At 32.1% G+C, this 16,944-nt stretch overlaps 1 protein-coding gene across 1 annotated transcript; it reads left to right on the forward strand.

The window, feature by feature from the left end:
- The first annotated feature begins 512 nt into the window (after positions 1–512).
- On the forward strand, positions 513–10,243 carry LOC118183614 (uncharacterized). Its single transcript, XM_035353207.2, has 3 exons — positions 513–666; positions 6,650–6,871; positions 9,210–10,243. Exons 2-3 carry the CDS (start codon positions 6,661–6,663, stop codon positions 10,091–10,093), a joined length of 1,095 nt encoding a protein of 364 aa, XP_035209098.1. The 5' UTR covers positions 513–666; positions 6,650–6,660; the 3' UTR covers positions 10,094–10,243.
- The last annotated feature ends 6,701 nt before the right edge of the window (positions 10,244–16,944 follow it).

Below are 16,944 nucleotides of genomic sequence, written 5' to 3' on the forward strand. Positions count from 1 at the left end.
TACTGTACAAAAGAAAATACTTTTACAAGAATTTAAAATATGATTAAATACACTACAGTTATTAGATATAGTATTACTGATAATTTTAAATTATGCATATATATATACATATATATATATATATAAAGATCTAATATATATATATATATATACTAGATCTTCATCAGGCGTATAAAAACATTAATCAATTTGTTTTTTATATCATAAAAATATAATTGCAAAATTATAATAAATTTTTATAAATTATAAATCAATTAATAATTTTTCATCAAACAAGTATTTCAATCGATTACTATAATCGTGATTGTTTGACATTTCACAGCTATGTGTTAAAGAGTGCAAGTATTAAATAGCTTCATTTATTAATTTTTTATTGATAAAATGTATATCTAATGCAATCCTAAATTTTCCTTCTGAGTACCATGAAAATTCTTCGGTTTACATTCTTACTAATTGCAGAGTAAGCCTCATGATAGTCAATCTAGTGACGTCATTTCTTAGCCAACGGGGATGAGTTTATGTTTGTACTTTTAGAAACATATTCTTATGTGACTCCAAAGAAGTGATACGTTTTTCTAAGTGCGTACCCATTGAGGGCCATGGAATAGTGTGTTACACAGAGTACGCGCACCGTAAGGTGCTGCAGCACAAACGAATAATCATGGAGTAAGTTCTGTTAATTTAGAATGAGGTTATTAGAATTAATCATCTGAAATATAAAATTGTATGTAGTTCCGTGTCGGGCGCCATTTTGAATTTCGTTCATATGTATGTAAAAAATATGCGCCTCTCTCTCTCTCTATATATATATGTATGTGTGAATGCAAAAGTAATTTGATTTTGGATTTAAAATATCGGTAAAAACACTACCGTTATCTTACGTTGGACATTATTTCTCTTGTCATACACATATTGATGTGTCACAGAGAGCGATTTTTATGATCTTCCGATCATATATTTGAGTAGAATGCAAATAGTCTTTTCGATTACTTTAGGAAGTCTTATAATTTTTATACAGTGACTCCCAAAAGTGTTCGTACACTTATGATTTTCATTGAAATAGAGCTCTATCTAATTAAAAGTAATGACAAAACTTTTCTCACAAAAGTCTTCGTACACTTAAAAAAAAATCTTGACATATTAGTAAATATTTTCATTTTTGGTTAAATTAATATTTAGTAGGATATCCTTTAGCGTCCACAACAGCTTTTAAACGTCTGGGAATAGATTTTACTAGTTTTTTTGTTCTGTTAATTTCTGAATCGGTGTTTATCCATTCTTCCATCATGACGGTTTTGAATTAGCTTTTCGTTTTGATGTCGTGTTTTCGTACTTTAACCTCCAGTTCTTTCCAAATGTGTTCTATGGTGTTTTCACAACCTGTGGACAATTATAGAGACACCACAGACGAACGTTGAGAGCCGTATGCTTCGGATCGTTAACATGATTAAAATTAAAGTTGTTTCCAATACCCAAATTTTGGGCTCATAATTTAAAATCGTCTCTTAAAATATTTAAATAAGAAGAATGATTCATTATGCCATCAATAAATACCAAATTACCTAGTCCTGATGGTTTCATGCACCCCCACACAAGAACACTGTCACCCCAATGCTTAACTGTTCCAACTAAGTTCTTAGAATGAAGTTCCTCATTTTTTCTTCTCCATACAGTTATTCGACCATCGGAACCAAAAATGTTAAATTTGCTTTCGGCGGCAAATAGGACATTATTCCAGTACATTTTGGATGTATTTGTCATTGATTTTGCGAATGAAAGCCTAAGCTTTCTATTTTTCTCGCTAACAAAAAAATTTTTACGGGCAGAATGCCCATGTATTCCAGCTTCTCTGAGAACTCGTCGAACAGTTTCAGATGAAATTGAAGTAATCTGCATTAAATTCTGCAGAAACTTTTGCAGCACTCAAATGTGGTTTTTTCACAAATTTTCTAATAACAAATCTCTCATCACGTTTAGTTAACTTTCTCGATCAACCTTTTCTTGTTTTCAATCTGAGTTTCTTCTTTAAAGCATTTTATCACATACTGCACTGAAGGATGAGATAAATTAACTAATTTAGCGTTATTTCAAATTAATTTACTATGGTGAAAAATTATCAATTTTCGAATGCTGTTTGTAATTTCTTTACAACTGTCAATCTTTCAATAATAACTAGAATATTATGAAGTAAACAATAAAAAATTAGAGCAAACGATTTTATTAAATGCCACCGCAATGCAAAAATTAAAAAAGTGACAAACGATAATTCTAATTTTGATTTTATCCAAAAATATTTCGGTGTACGAAGACTTTTGTGAGATACAATGTTTGCCATTTTTTTATTATTAATTTCTTAAAAATAAAGTTTCGCTATATTCTACAAATATTTCATGTAATTTTGTTACGAATAGATTATAGATCTTATTATTAAAATCTCATTCAGAACGTTTACTTTTAATTAATGGATAGAGCCCTATTTCAATAAAAATCATCAAAGTGTACGAACACTTTTGGAAGTCACTGTATTTTCAATTGTAAGGTTTTAGCTTTCACTAGCGCATAAATCAAAAGTACTTTCATTTTCTTCAGGTGACTAGAAACCATTTATTTCTATGAAAATTTTTTTTTTATTTTTGAATGCAATTATAATCCAAATGATGCAGAATTATTACATGGACAATGAGTTATATAATTAATTTTCAAATCAGTTAGGCTCAAGAAGAATTAGATATTTTGTAGTATATACATGAAGGTGTTCTTGACATATATTGTGATAGGTTCCTGTCTGAGTGTTTTGGCACTTTTGTAAAAAACTTGGGATTGTTATGAATGTACACAGCATTTTAACCCTTGAGTACAGAGATTCATTTTCTCTTACGTAAACACACAGGAGGGGTCTCTCAGACCGCGCTCTATTTTATGTATTTTTTAAATAATGTATTATTGTTATGATATAAGCATTAATACACTTTGCTTGTTGTACTACTGAAGTAATTAATTCACTTTAAAACTCTAAAATTAATGCATTAAAAATTAATTTTTAAATCATATATGGAAAAGTATGTAACATTTAATCGAATAAACACTACTTACTTGCAAATGTGTATAAACTAAACTGTTTAATAAATTTTTCATCTACAGAACCTGGGTTATATAAAATAATGCAAAAAAAAAGTATAATATATAAAGAATATTAAAAAACTGCAGCACATTAAGCATTTTCAACAGAATTTTTAGCAAATTCTCTTTGCATATTCATTACATATTGGATTCTTGCGGCTGAATCAGATAAGTATTTTTTCTTCTTAGTCTAGAGAGATAAAGAAAAGATTTTACACTTTTTAAGGATATCAGTTACATCTGAGATAGAATAATAGAATAGAATCTGCTGGAAACTCTTAGAATGCACATTTTTATTTCTCGGTTCACAGTTGGGTTTTTGAAGCCTCCGTTCCATATGTGATTTCATTAATTCTGATGATAACTCCATCAAAAAATAATTTTTTCCATTGATGTATTACACGTGCATTAACCTCTTGAAGACGGGATGGCCATTATAGTGGCCATAGAGTCCTCTCTTTGAAAAGACGGGGTTGTCCACTTCAGTGGCCATGTCTTTTTACCCTCATTTTCCAGGCTGAAAAGTGGGGTGAAATGTCAGATTTGACATTCCTAGGATGTTAACCACTTACCTCTTTCAAAGGTCTTCTTTTTGCGACATAGACGCATTGCTCTGATAATCTATTAAACTACACACAAGAATCTTTGTTGCAAATAGGAGGCAATTTCTTAAAGGGGCAAAGCATTCGGCTCAAGATTCCCCGTCCTTTGGTAGCTTTTACTGCTACCAAAGCCCCGATCTCAAAAGGTTAATTCCACTTACATCAAATAACCTAAAGAATATGGCCTTTGGCTATCGCCTTGCTGTTATAGAATGTTTAGAACATTTTTCATCCAATGCATCTACACCTACTTAATCAAATTGTAAAATGTTGTTATTTCTTGTTTCCCAGTTTCAAGGTCTTCTGATTTCAAATGATGCATTGAAGAAATCAGAATAACACTTTTTAATTTTTGAGGCACATATAAAATGAGTCATTCTATCTGTGAATGCATAAAGGGAAGGTCTTCAGTTTTCGTTTTATTTGGAAAAAATTGACTTTGTATTTATTTTTTTTTTATAATACTGGCATATCTCAAACCTCTAGAGTTTCCTTTACAAGTGCGACACTCAAGTAGTGATAAAGCCATCTTCCCTCATGCGAGAGAAAAGTAACATGAATGCAGAGGTGAGGTCTATATGACCACGGCCCAATTTTTAAAATTATTTTAAAAAGAAATAATGGATAGAGTTTAATAAAAATTTAGTTAATAGTTATATATTGCATGTCAACTTGAAAGTACTGAAAAGGAAAAAAATAACTATAAAACTTATAAACAGTTTCGCAGTTCTAAAATATTGGCGCAGTCATACAGGCCCCAGCTCTGTGTTTAAGGGTTAAATTGGATAAAAATAAATCAATTCTGGTAGACTATTAAAGTGAAAATTATGTTGATCTATCTTTATGTACGTCATGAAAAGTGTTATGAAACACAAGTACTGTTTCAACCCTCTAAGTGGCCAAAAGTTCAATAGCAAATTCTTAAAATGATTTAGGTACTGCTCAAGAATTTAAAAAAGGGAGAAATTTCTGTTCTGAATTTCTTTTTGGGGAGGAGGAGAAAAAATTGAATCTTCTGTAATCCCATGTTAAACTGAACTATTATGGAGAATCAACATTTTTTTTTTTTTTTTTTTTTCCCATAAATGGCCTATCACAAAATAAACTGATTTTTAGGGTTATTGTCAGTTATCTAAAATTGAAAGGGTCTTTAAATTCCCTGCTGTTGTTGACAGTCCTTGTTTATGTAAAAGTAAAAAAATAAGCACATTTTTTTCATATTCTGTCGAAATTTATAGTAGTGGACGTTAATCTCCCTTTATCTTGATTACTTACTGCAAGAGTCCATTAATTTTTTTTTGATCAGTGGCATATCAACTTGTTGAAGTTTTATAATATATCCTTGTTATTTGAATTTGTGTAGCAATTAGATGCACAGATTTTTATCATCTCTAGCACTGGGAGGTAGTTAACGATCGAATGTAGTACCCCCCTGCGCACACACACAGAAAGGTACATGGAATTTCATATGATTTTAAAAACCATTGCTTAAAGTCTAAAGCTGATTTAAATTTAGCTCTTATATGAAAGAAATTAAAAATTTCATTGTGACAAACAAATATGACTGAAAGTTCTCATCATTCTACTAAATGTTCCGTGTAATATAGTAGCTGTAAGATTATAGCTGTTTAGGAAGTAGATATTTTATTTTCATCTGCATCCATTAGAAAAAGGTAACATTTTTGTACTGAGGCTTGCATGTTTATCAGTCCAGTTATCTTTTACATGGATAGACATTTTAAAGGAATTTTGAACATACTTAAGGGAAAGCATGTTTTAAAAAAACGGTGATGTCTTGCTGTTTGCCAAAGCCAATGTAGTTGTTTCTAAGCCAACTGCTTGCCTGAGGACTGATTTTGCCCAGTGGCATAGCTAGAGGTGGTCACTGCCCTGGGTTGTGTATTTTGGGAGTGGCATTTTTTATGCCAAATATAACTTTTCATAGATATTAGAGCCTGTTGAAAAAGGAGATTCTGAGTTGGCATATAGAATTAAATTGACACCTGTAAAATACACATTGGTCAATTTGACTGATTACGTATTTCAGCAACACTGGTTGTGCGAAAGACCAGAGTTTGTGAACATAAGTTTACACCAGATAAGTCAAAATGTTTTGTAATGGCAAATTTTCTGCTTTTGTAAAAGTTTCAAAATTGTAATAAATTTATTATCAGTCATGTTTAATAATCTTTGTTAATTTAAATGTTTTAATTTTTTATTTCCTTGTTTTTAAATTGTAAAATAGGTAAAAAAACATTAAAAATATATACACTGTTAAAATGACCGTATGGTATGGTGTGTACTTTTGTGTTATGATGAACATGTGTTCTTAAAGGTGTTAAAAAAATGTTTTTTGGATAGTGGAAGTAATTACGACATAACTGAGGTAGATTTATGCAACTACTGCATGCTCTTGTTAATTAAACCTACTTTGTGGATACTTTTGAAAGGAAAACATGAACTAAATTATGGTCATGATAACATTAATAAAGAGAAAAAAATTCCTTCATCAGTTTTTATTTCCATCATTGCCTGGGAAGACAACAGGCATGGGAGGGCTGTTCTTGTGAACTTTTCCAGTTGATTCTAAAATGCAAACTCCAGAGGAAAGGTCATTGTCTAGTATTACTATTGTGAATTTTTCTCATGAGTTTCGAGAAGAGTTTTCTATTAAAAAAAAAAAAAAAGCTAAGACCTACAAATTAATGTTTTCCACGTAAAGAATTTTTTGATACTGTCAGCAAAGCAGTCTGGAGCAATGAAGAAGACATGTACTATGTACTTGACAGTTTCACAAACAGAAAAACAAGCAAAATAGATTTCTAAAATATTGGAATTAAAGACGTATGTTAAGCATTTTATATTACCTTTATTTAAAGAAGTGTATATTAAAGTCTTATTTAATTAATGTTTTTTGTATCATATAGGTTTTTTCACAATGTTGTTTCAACAACAACCCTTTTATCTTCGGTGGTTTGGGTCATACAATCTATCGAAAACAATGGTGGACTACCAAATAAACTTGCAGTGGCTGGAAGATGCCACCCTGTTTCCTATTGAGCCGATTAACTACCCACTCAACTTCGATGACTTGATACTTAATGGCAAGGCAAATAATGAAGTGGGTGAAACCATTTCTGGTCTCTGTGGTATGTATAGAAAAGGAAGAAACTTTGATATATTTACTATTTGTGTAGCTTGCTTTACTTAAAGAAAATTTATTTATAAATATATTACTGTTGTGTTCTGTCAGAGTAAAACATTTAGTCATAAATAAAAATTTTGTTTTACTTTTTAAAAGCTGTTATTTATCCTGAGCATATAATTAACTAAATTTATATTCTAATAAATGTCTGGCAAATATAAATTTTAAAATGCAAATATAAATTTAATCAGTTTAGGTTAGCAACTGAGATGAGAGTTGTTTCAAAGATCTGGGGATCTTGAAGTTTTTGAAGAAATAAATTAAAAGATGTAGGCTTTTGCTAATGTGTATTTACATTTTGTATACATTACTTCCAATAAACATGAAAATAGTGTGGTATGTAAAATCAAAGATGGTGCAACATTTGCAGCAGAAGTACAGTGAAATCTTGTGATGATAACCATGGTTCTAGAATGTTTTGGGCTTCTGTGGAAACATTAGCCGTGGAGAACATGATAATTGGGAATAATTCTCAAGCTGTACTTCTCATTTTCAGAGGTAGTCATTGTAAAAGGTTTCATGATAATGTTTACATTTATATTTTTGTCAATGAAAATATATTAGTAGCATAATTTCAAAAGTAGTACTGTATTTACTTCCATAATTACTTACTCCTTTTTCCTGTTAATTTTACTGCTTGAAAACCAGGAGAGGGAAAAATATAGAATGTATATTATTTCTGAACAGATAGCTTATTTGATAAAGATGCCACATTGAAAAGCACATTAATATTATTATACAGTCAAAAGTCTGTAATCCGGAATCATCTGGACTTCGGTGATTCCGAATTATCGGTTTTTCCGGATTATACATCATCAGTTTAAATCTGGTAAGATGGCATGCAGAAATTATAAAATTAAAAATATGAAACCGTAATTTATGAAATAAAAAGCAATTATGATCTAAAGGCTATCAAAATTTTTAAAAAAAAGTTTAATACTTATTTGTTTACTTTATTAAACATTTCTTTCAATGTGCGCATGCATAAAGCATACATTACACATAGTCAAAATTAGAAAATTGCAACTAGAAAACTATTTGTTGTGTATTCATGATATTTATAATGAGGAGGAATTTGATTTAAATCATATCAAAGACAGAGTACATCAAGATGAAATATTACATTTAGTAAGGAATTATAAGCAGAATAAAATAAAAACATCTGCTCTGAAGATGTACTTCCAGTTCATTGCGAGCCGCAACATCCCCCCCCCCCCGGGCTCGACAGAGCAGCATGAAATTGATAAACAGATTTTGGAATGGTTAGAGAATCAAAGGATATGCCTTTATCCATTTTTTGCAGCAATTCCACTTTTTGTTTGATGGACATCGAAACATGCTTTCGCTTTGTAGATCCTTTGGTATCTCCAGAATCGGAAATTCTTTTCTCTCAATTTCGTGCTTTTCTCGCATTTCGGGCATGCATACAGTGATCCAATCAACCCCTCTTTCATACACCATTCTAAAACAGCTTTCTTCCCTAAAGCAGGCAACATGGCAAATTCAGAATATTCAACATAATTCAACATGTATTCATTCACATTTTCAGCAATACTAATACCACTGGAGGCCATTGTAAGTATCTGTAAAAATGTATGCAAAGAAAAAGTAATTTACCTGAAAAGAGGTAATCCACTCCACTCAGCCGAAGAACGAAAAGTAATGAATTCTCAAAATGTTCTCGAAATCTCGTTTAAAATAATTGCACCTATACCATCTATTATTGTCTACTCCAATCTGAAATTCTCAGTTTAAAGTACATACTGAGCACACACGAAAATGTTTTGAAGTTTTCAACTTAAAATACATACTGTGCATGTGTGAAAAGGCTCTGATATTCGTTCTCTTCCAGATTTGCAAAATCAGCTTGGATACTACAATTGGCATGCTTATCAATCTCCTAAAAAGTACCAAATAAATTAGCGATTCTGCACTTCACCCAATTATTTATCATTGAATTTATCATAATGATTAATTTTCATAAAATTTATTCTCCAATTTATGAATTTATTATTTTCATTTTTGGTAGATGTCGCATTAACATAGAATTAACAAAATACGAATGAAAAGTGTCATGTCTAAAGTGTAATAAACTGAACTGAATAGTACAGCACTCTAACCTACCCATCCTCTCTTTCATAATTATATAATTAAAACAGAAGTGGTTGAGAAATTCTTTAAATGATTTTCCAAAAATATTTATACTTTCTTTTATATATACTTTATACATAAAATATAAATGATAATGATATGTGAAAATGTAATTTCTCTGTATTTTTTAGACCTGAAATGGCTAGATGAGAAAGTTGACCTGTCTGTCTTTGAGGACCCTAATTGTTTGCTGTTTCATCCAAATGACACGGAAACGTCGATGGTGGAGGAGGCAGCGAATCTGCTATTAGGATCAACAGATAGTAACTTCGACACTTCATGTTTGCCTTCTGATACAATTAAGAATGAAGAAACAAGCAATAATGATGTATTAACAGATTTTAATATAGATTTTCAACCTGCAGTTTCTTCACCTGGTAGCTCTGATTCATATCTTGGATCTCCTTACAGCTCAGTACCTCAAGCGTTTTCACCTGTAAGCCCGTATTCTGAAATTCCAGAATCTCCAGTAGAATCTGCTGCTGATTCTGTAGAAGTCCCAGCTGAATCATTTTCTTTTGATTCTATAGAGGTTCCAATAGAACCTATTTATCCTGTCAATGCTGCATCGCCTCATTTTGAGAGCAGTCATAGCAATGCACCTTCTGTAATTTCTGTTACAGTGTACGATTCAGATTGTAGTAACTTTGTTGCAAAATCAGATGAGGTACTGAGCATTGAAGAAATATCAAAATCTGTAAGGAGTAAAAAATATGAAGCTGATGGCAAAACAATACCAAAAGTACATGTTTTTCTGAAGAATTCATTCCATCCATACGCAGCAGCATCTCAGAAAAAAGAATCACGCCAAGAGAGAAAGAAAGTGCAGAACAAGGAAGCTGCTGCACGTTATCGCATCAAAAAGAGAATGGAAGAAAAGGAGCTGTTAGATGAAGTAACAGATTTAGAATCTGAGCAGAAAAAATTAAAAGAGAAGCATGATGAATTAAAATCAGAAATAAAGTATTTAAAATCTTTAATGCGAGAAATGTTGCAAAAAAAGGGCATATTATAAAAAAAGTCATAACTGTAGTTGCATGTTAATATCGTCATCTGTAGTTGGGTAGTAAATGGGCTCATTTGCATTGTATACTCAACCACTTGTATTTTATTTGTATGTCTCATTTTTGTAATATTTAGTTTATTAAAAATGTAGGAAAGGTTTTATTGTGGCTTTGTTTTCATGCTGCTTGGAGTAATATTTATTAAGAATAGGTAATGAAGCAGTTAGAATTAATTTTTTTTTTTTTTTTTTTTTTTTTTTTTTTTCCCTTTGGAATGAATTAATGAAACTTCTTTAAAACATACATTTAATCAATTAAGTGTACTAAATGAATATTTTTGTCAATATGAAAATCATATTTTTGGAATGCATCTTCTGTATGAAACGTAGCAATAACATAAAATTTTAAATATAATCCAGATTTTAAAAATCTTAAAGATAAGTGGTGATGCTTTAATCTAAATATAGGTACATAATTGCCTGAGAAATGTTAATACGTTCTACAATACTATATATTTGTTGTTGGGTCAAAGTCTTATATTTCCAATTGCAGAAGTGTTTTAAATGACAAATATATTCATGTTTTGGCAGTGCCAAATTCAAGAAACTATTAAATTAACAGTGAACATGTAGAGCATAAATTAAACTCTTAGTAAAGATGCCGATTTAGTTATTTCATGTATTCATTCATAACATTAAAAATCTTATCTTCAAAACACTAGAATGAAATTGCCATCATGGCAGCAACAGAGATTTTTTGTTATGTCCTTGTTAGTTCTTTAATACAATGAAACTCCAAATATTGGAACTAAGAGACCATAACTCATCTGGATACTACAAAAGACTAATTTGATTATATTTTTAGTAAGCCAAATACAGTTTCATTGTAGTGAAAATATAGTTTTAACTAGTTGTGCAGGACGAATTTCCGTACCTCCAAATTTATTCAAAAGGGACGTTACATTAACAGACTGAGTGATTTGAAAACAATAGATGTCTATTTCTTATAATTAAAATAATTATTTTTAATCATTTATCTGATAGAAATTGTATAATTTTATGAATATTTGTGACATGGTATTTTTAAGTTAATTTTCTAATCTATTATAGATTTGCTTATCATGGCATAGAATAAATTGTCTTTTGCATTTTTTTCCCTTGCATATTTACAAAAAATTAGAGGCCCATCTTTATTATCATACTAATTCAATAAAATTTAACCCTGAGCTTTTTTAGAATCACAAAAAAAATTCTAGAAAATATTATTTATAGGTGTTTCCCTTGCAACACATTAAGAAGTTTCTAGTTGAGTTATTCCTACAATCAAATCATTCCGCAAACTTTCAAAAGCAAATATCCACAAGGCGAGTGGGTGACTTGTGAACGAGCTGGCAAAAGAGACTTCGGTGGATAGTAAAACAGTCTGTACTACCGATAAAATATACCTTTACGTATGAGGATGGAAAATGGCTGAAAAGGTTAATAGGTTCTTAAAAAGTAAATGCTTTACTGTAATAATTCCTTTTGTATTTTTCAAATTCGAAGAAAAGTATGAACACATAAATTAACAATCTTAACTCTGCTCATTGTTATAAAAGAAAATATATGATTTAATTAAATTGTATTTACATAGAAGTTTCTTCTTGATCTTCATTAAAATTATCAATATTAAGATTCATGTTGAGTTAAAAATGCAAAAGATAAATTTCCAGGCTTGTATTGCAGTCCAGTTTTTCGAAACTCTTTAACCTCTTTTCCATCCTGACGTCCAACTTGTACGTCAAGTTTATAAGATGCATAGCATTACTAATGGACATGGTACTAACGCCTAACTCCATAGCAAGCTCTCCAGTGGTTGCGTACTGATCTTCCAGGCAGGCCAAAGCACTTTACTTATTGAATGCCTTAGTCCTTATTTTTGAACTTGGGGGTACCAAACCTTCATAATCTCGTATGATACTGCACAAGCTCCTAAAGCTGTGTACATGATTTCATGACGTTTTGCAACAAAACTGAAAGCAGGGGTGTTTGTGCTCCGGGGAAACCCCGGAATCGTTCAAAAGGAAGTAGGAATAATGATGAATTATTTATTTTGATCTGGGTAATTTTGTTTGCTTTGAAAGCAGAAAACTTTACCTTTCTTTCTCCAAAGGCAGTGAAAAGGGGGGAAATAACTTTTGTTCTTTCCTTATTGCGAGTTATGACTCATTCCCCCGGTTCTCGGACATTCTCTTCGGGATAGGCGCAGCAAAAGGGAGAGACTTCGTTCGACCACATGTGCGATCACGTGACTCTGGGTTCAAAGGTCTTATCTCTCCTGGCGTGGCGCCAATAAGTAGAGAAGGGGGATTTTTCGCCGTATTAGCTATTTGTCATTGATCGCTTCTCAACTTTTTTTTTTTCTCCGCTGTGTAAAATTTTCGTTTCATTTATTGATGCGCGTGTGAATTTTTCGTTTCGTTTATTGAAATATTTTTTTATTTATGTTCGTAAGAGAATTTCACTATGAAATTTCTCGATATAAATAGTGATATTATACAATTAGAAGAAGGTGTCCGGAATGCATTTAGGTGGAATTGGATTGAACGGAGAGATGGTAATGGGGATACCATCGGCACATGGTGCAAGAAAATAAATGTTGCTGGACAAGCATATTGTGTTTTTTGTAACTCACTGCTGAAGTATGGTGGGGAAGGATTCAAGGCTTTCACAAATCATTCTAAAACCGTGACGCACATAAAATATTCAAAGTGCATTAGACATTCAATGACTTTAAGTAATTATGCTAATTCAAAAAATACTGATGACTTACTGGAAACTGATGCTCGGCCATTGGATATAGTGACAAGAAAAGCACGCCAAGAGGTATTAATAACTTCGTTTATCGCCGAGAATTCTCTTTCTTTCAATGTAGCTCCCAATTTAATTGAACTCTGCAAACAGTTGAGCCGCGATCAGATGGCACCAAACTCGTTGGAAATGTCCAGGACTACTGCATGTTATAAGATGAAATATGGGCTCGCAAAAACAATTAAGGAAAATATCATTAAAACTTTAAAGGAGACTCCATTTTCTCTAAATTTGGATGAAAGTACTAGCAATGCTCAAGAAAGTATCCTGGCAATATTGGTGCAGTTTTATGACAACAATCAAAATGAAGTTGTAGTTCATCATTTTGCATCTCTAAAGATGGACTCTTGCAATTCAGAAGCTGTTTTTAAAGCAGTTGTTAATACTATTGAAGATAATAATATTCCATGGGCAAACTTAATTAGTGTATTAATGGACTCATGTAACACCATGCGTGGGAAAAAAAAAGGGTGTTGAAACAAGACTAGGATCAAACAAAGCACCCCACTTATTAGATATTGATGGTGACACATGTCGCACAGCTAATAACTGTGCAAAAAAAATTGCTTCATGTTTTGATAGCTACTTAGAAGATTTGTTTGATGACATCTATTTTGATATGAAAAGCTGCAGTAAAAGAGAAAATTTTTTCAAAATCTGTGAATCCCTTGCCATTAAAAAACTTAAGCTCTTGAAGAGACCAGACCATAGGTGGGTGTACATTTTATGTGTTTTAGAAAGGATCAAAGATCTGTAGGATGCTCTTATTGCATTTTATTTTCACTACTTGGATAAAACTGATAAAGGGGATTATTTTTCTTATGTTGAAACTGTATACAATAAAAGAAATATTTCTGCAGCTCAGAAAAAAAATTGTTGAAGAGGTGTATTCTTGCTTGCATTCCCAACAACTCACAAAGGATGCTTTAGCTCAGAAAAAAAGAATACTAAATGTGTTATTTGTTATGCAAAACAAAACTTTATTACATATGGCATTATATTCAGCAGTATTACCAGAGTTCAACACATATATTAAATTATTTGAAACAAAAAGACCAATGCTTCATTTAATACATTCCAGTATTTATAAATTGATGGCAAAATTTTTCTCTTTTTTTTTTATGAAGCCAGAAAATATAGAGTGCACATCTTATAATGATTTATTAAAGGTTGATGTCACAAATCCAGAATTCCATCTACCTAGCAAAGCAATATTTACTGGTGCAGAAGCTTCCACTCTTTTGAAGAAATTATCAAAAAATCATCCAATAGCAAAAGAATTCCAAATTTCTCTGATGAAAGCTTATACTAATACAGCACAGCATATGAAACAGAAATTACCCCTTAAAAATTCGTATCTAATTAGTTTTACAGCATCAGATCCAAAGCTAAGAGGTAAAACTAGTACAATATTAGCTTTTGAAAAATTATTATCTTTTATGTCCCATATTTTTAGTGAAAATGAAAAGTCAAAAGTAGAAGCTGAAATAAGGTTATACCAGAGTGATATTGATATCACCAAAGAATTGCTCTACACATCTGATGAAAGTGGAAATCAAGTCAAGTGTACAATTGATAAATATTGGTCTAAAGTTTTTAATTTAAAAGATGATTTCACAAATGATTATAAGTATCCTACATTGGCTAAATTGGTCAAAGCCTGCCTTAGCTGCTTCCATGGCCCATTAGTGGAAAGTGCATTCAACTTGATGGATACACTTGTCACTGACTATAGAACCTCTCTTAAGATTGATTCCTTAGATCCAGTGCAGACTATTAAATATGATTTAATGGCTTCTAAAGAAACCTCGTGAAAAATATGGCTCAAAAAATCCAATTCACAAAGATCTCTTACTGAATATGAACAGAAGTTGGAAAACATATCAAGAGGACTTAAAAACATGTATTTCAGATGAGTCACCTATAAAAGTCTGAAAAACCTTCTACATTAACAGAAAAGCAAACTGCTTCTACCTCTGCATGTGCAGTTCTCGGGGAAATTTCTTCAACTGTAAGTGAGGAAAATAAAAGTCAACCTTCCTGCAATTATGAAGTTGGAAACAAAGAAAAACAAGCCCACAAACATCAGAAAATAAAAAAAAAAAAAAAAAGCAGCAGAAATTAGATAATTTTTTTTAAAAGAATTAATTCAGATAATTTAAAATATTTACATAAAATGTAGTAGTTTATATGTTTGACAGCACGCCAGCCCTCAGAATTTTCCATTCGTCTTTTGCAAGTCACAGAAACACGTATGTCTTGAAAACAAATTGTACGAAAATTTTAAACACCTTCTATCAGCACTTACCATTCATGTTCCATGTTCCACTTTATGCCCGACGTAAAAGATTACGTGCTGTGTTCCGGCAGTCATAAGATAGTTGCTTCGAGGAGCGCTGAAAGTAAAGAATTACATGAGCTGGGCGGTGCAGGATTGCGAAGGTGTAGAAGGGGGTGTGACCAACGTCACGTGAGCACGAGAAGACATCTGAATGGTGCAGTGCAGTATACATTATATGCGATAAAATACAAGTGAAAATATAAGTTTAAAAATGCAAAATGATAAGTATAAAACAAGTTCTTGATTAAATAATCACTATTTACATATGTACAAAGTCGCAAGAAAGTATTAATAGTTCAAGAAATTAGAAATACGTCATACGACACAGGTCACGTGGGAGGTCACCCTCCCAAGTCCTGGCTCTGGTGAATGCTACTGCATCTGTAAAGTTAGAATATGTGCAGTCAGACTTTGAGAAAAACAAACAACTATTTAAGTTGGAAAGTTCTGATTGCTATCTAGCATGAATGCAGCGAAAGGCCGAGATGTCTATCTTCGTCCAGTATTTCATACTGAAACAAGTTGAATTTATCTAGATGCTCACAGTCTTTAGCTTTCCTGAAGAAGTTCTTGTTAGTTTTACGAAGGAAATTGTCCATGGTCTCAATTTTAAGGTCCGTGTGCAAAACATCGTTCCGTACAAAGTAATGAGCGTTGTTAATGAGTCTTAAGATGCGATTTTGAATTACTTGTAGCTTCTTTAAATCAAACGCTGACACCGTGGCCCAGGCTGGTGAGGCATAGGTCATTATTGGTCGTAAAATCGACAGGTAGATAAGTCTCTTTTTCTCTAAGTTTGGAGAAGCATCCTAACATGGGATATAGGCTTTTCATGACATAGATCGTTTTTTGTCTGACGTGATTGATATGATTTGTCCAAGTCATTTTACTGTTTAAAATCACACCAAGGTATTTTGCTTGAGTTACAATAGAGATAGGTTCGTTGAAAAGATTAAGCTGATTTTTGAGTTTCTTTTTCCTTCTGTGTATGATAAAGAAGCTGGGATTTTGAGGCATTAATTTGCACTTTCCAGTTCTTACACCATTCCTCGATGAGCGGGATGTGATCTTGGAGTTTACGGACGGTGTGATTCACATTAGCAGACTTTACTGCTAATGCAGTATCGTCTGCATAGCACGCTAAGATGGAATTATTGCTGTGAAGAACAGTTGGAAAGTCCGCAGCATAAAACAGGTAGAAGATAGGTCCTAAAACGCTTCCTTGTGAAATTCCACTGAGTATTGGACGTTCGGAGGAGTAGGAACCGTGTACGGTCACTTTGAATTTTCTGCAGGTGATGAAGGATAGGATAATAAGTACCAGTTCTCTTTCGAAATTGAAGTCGATGAGTTTGGAAATGAGACCCTCATGCCAGACGCGGTCGAATGCTTTCGCCACATCTAACATGAGGATAGCAACATTTTGTTTACAGTGCAGAGCTGATCCGATGAATTCGGTCAATCTAACAAGTTGTTTAGTAGTAGAAAGCTGAGCTCTGAATCCAAATTGTTCAGGCGGTAGTAAAGTGAGATAGGTTTTCATTTTAGCAAGCAGAATCCTTTCAAAAATTTTACTCAGACTTGGAAGAAGGCTAATTGGGCGGAAGCCATCAGGATGCAGTTGATTTTTCCCCAGTTTGGGAATCATGATAATTTTAGCTAACTTCCATGA

Source organism: Stegodyphus dumicola, chromosome 4, assembly GCF_044657685.1.
Source record: "Stegodyphus dumicola isolate Sdum_Otavi_A_Nest chromosome 4, ASM4465768v1".
NCBI classification, from domain to species: Eukaryota; Metazoa; Arthropoda; class Arachnida; order Araneae; family Eresidae; genus Stegodyphus; species Stegodyphus dumicola.

What these genes read in the sequence shown, in the direction of transcription:
- LOC118183614 (XM_035353207.2), top strand. Translation starts at nt 6,661, where the DNA reads ATGTTGTTTCAACAACAACCCTTTTATCTTCGGTGGTTTGGGTCATAC. An exon ending in AACCATTTCTGGTCTCTGTG is followed by an intron (nt 6,872 to 9,209) that starts GTATGTATAGAA and finishes TGTATTTTTTAG; the next exon opens with ACCTGAAATGGCTAGATGAG.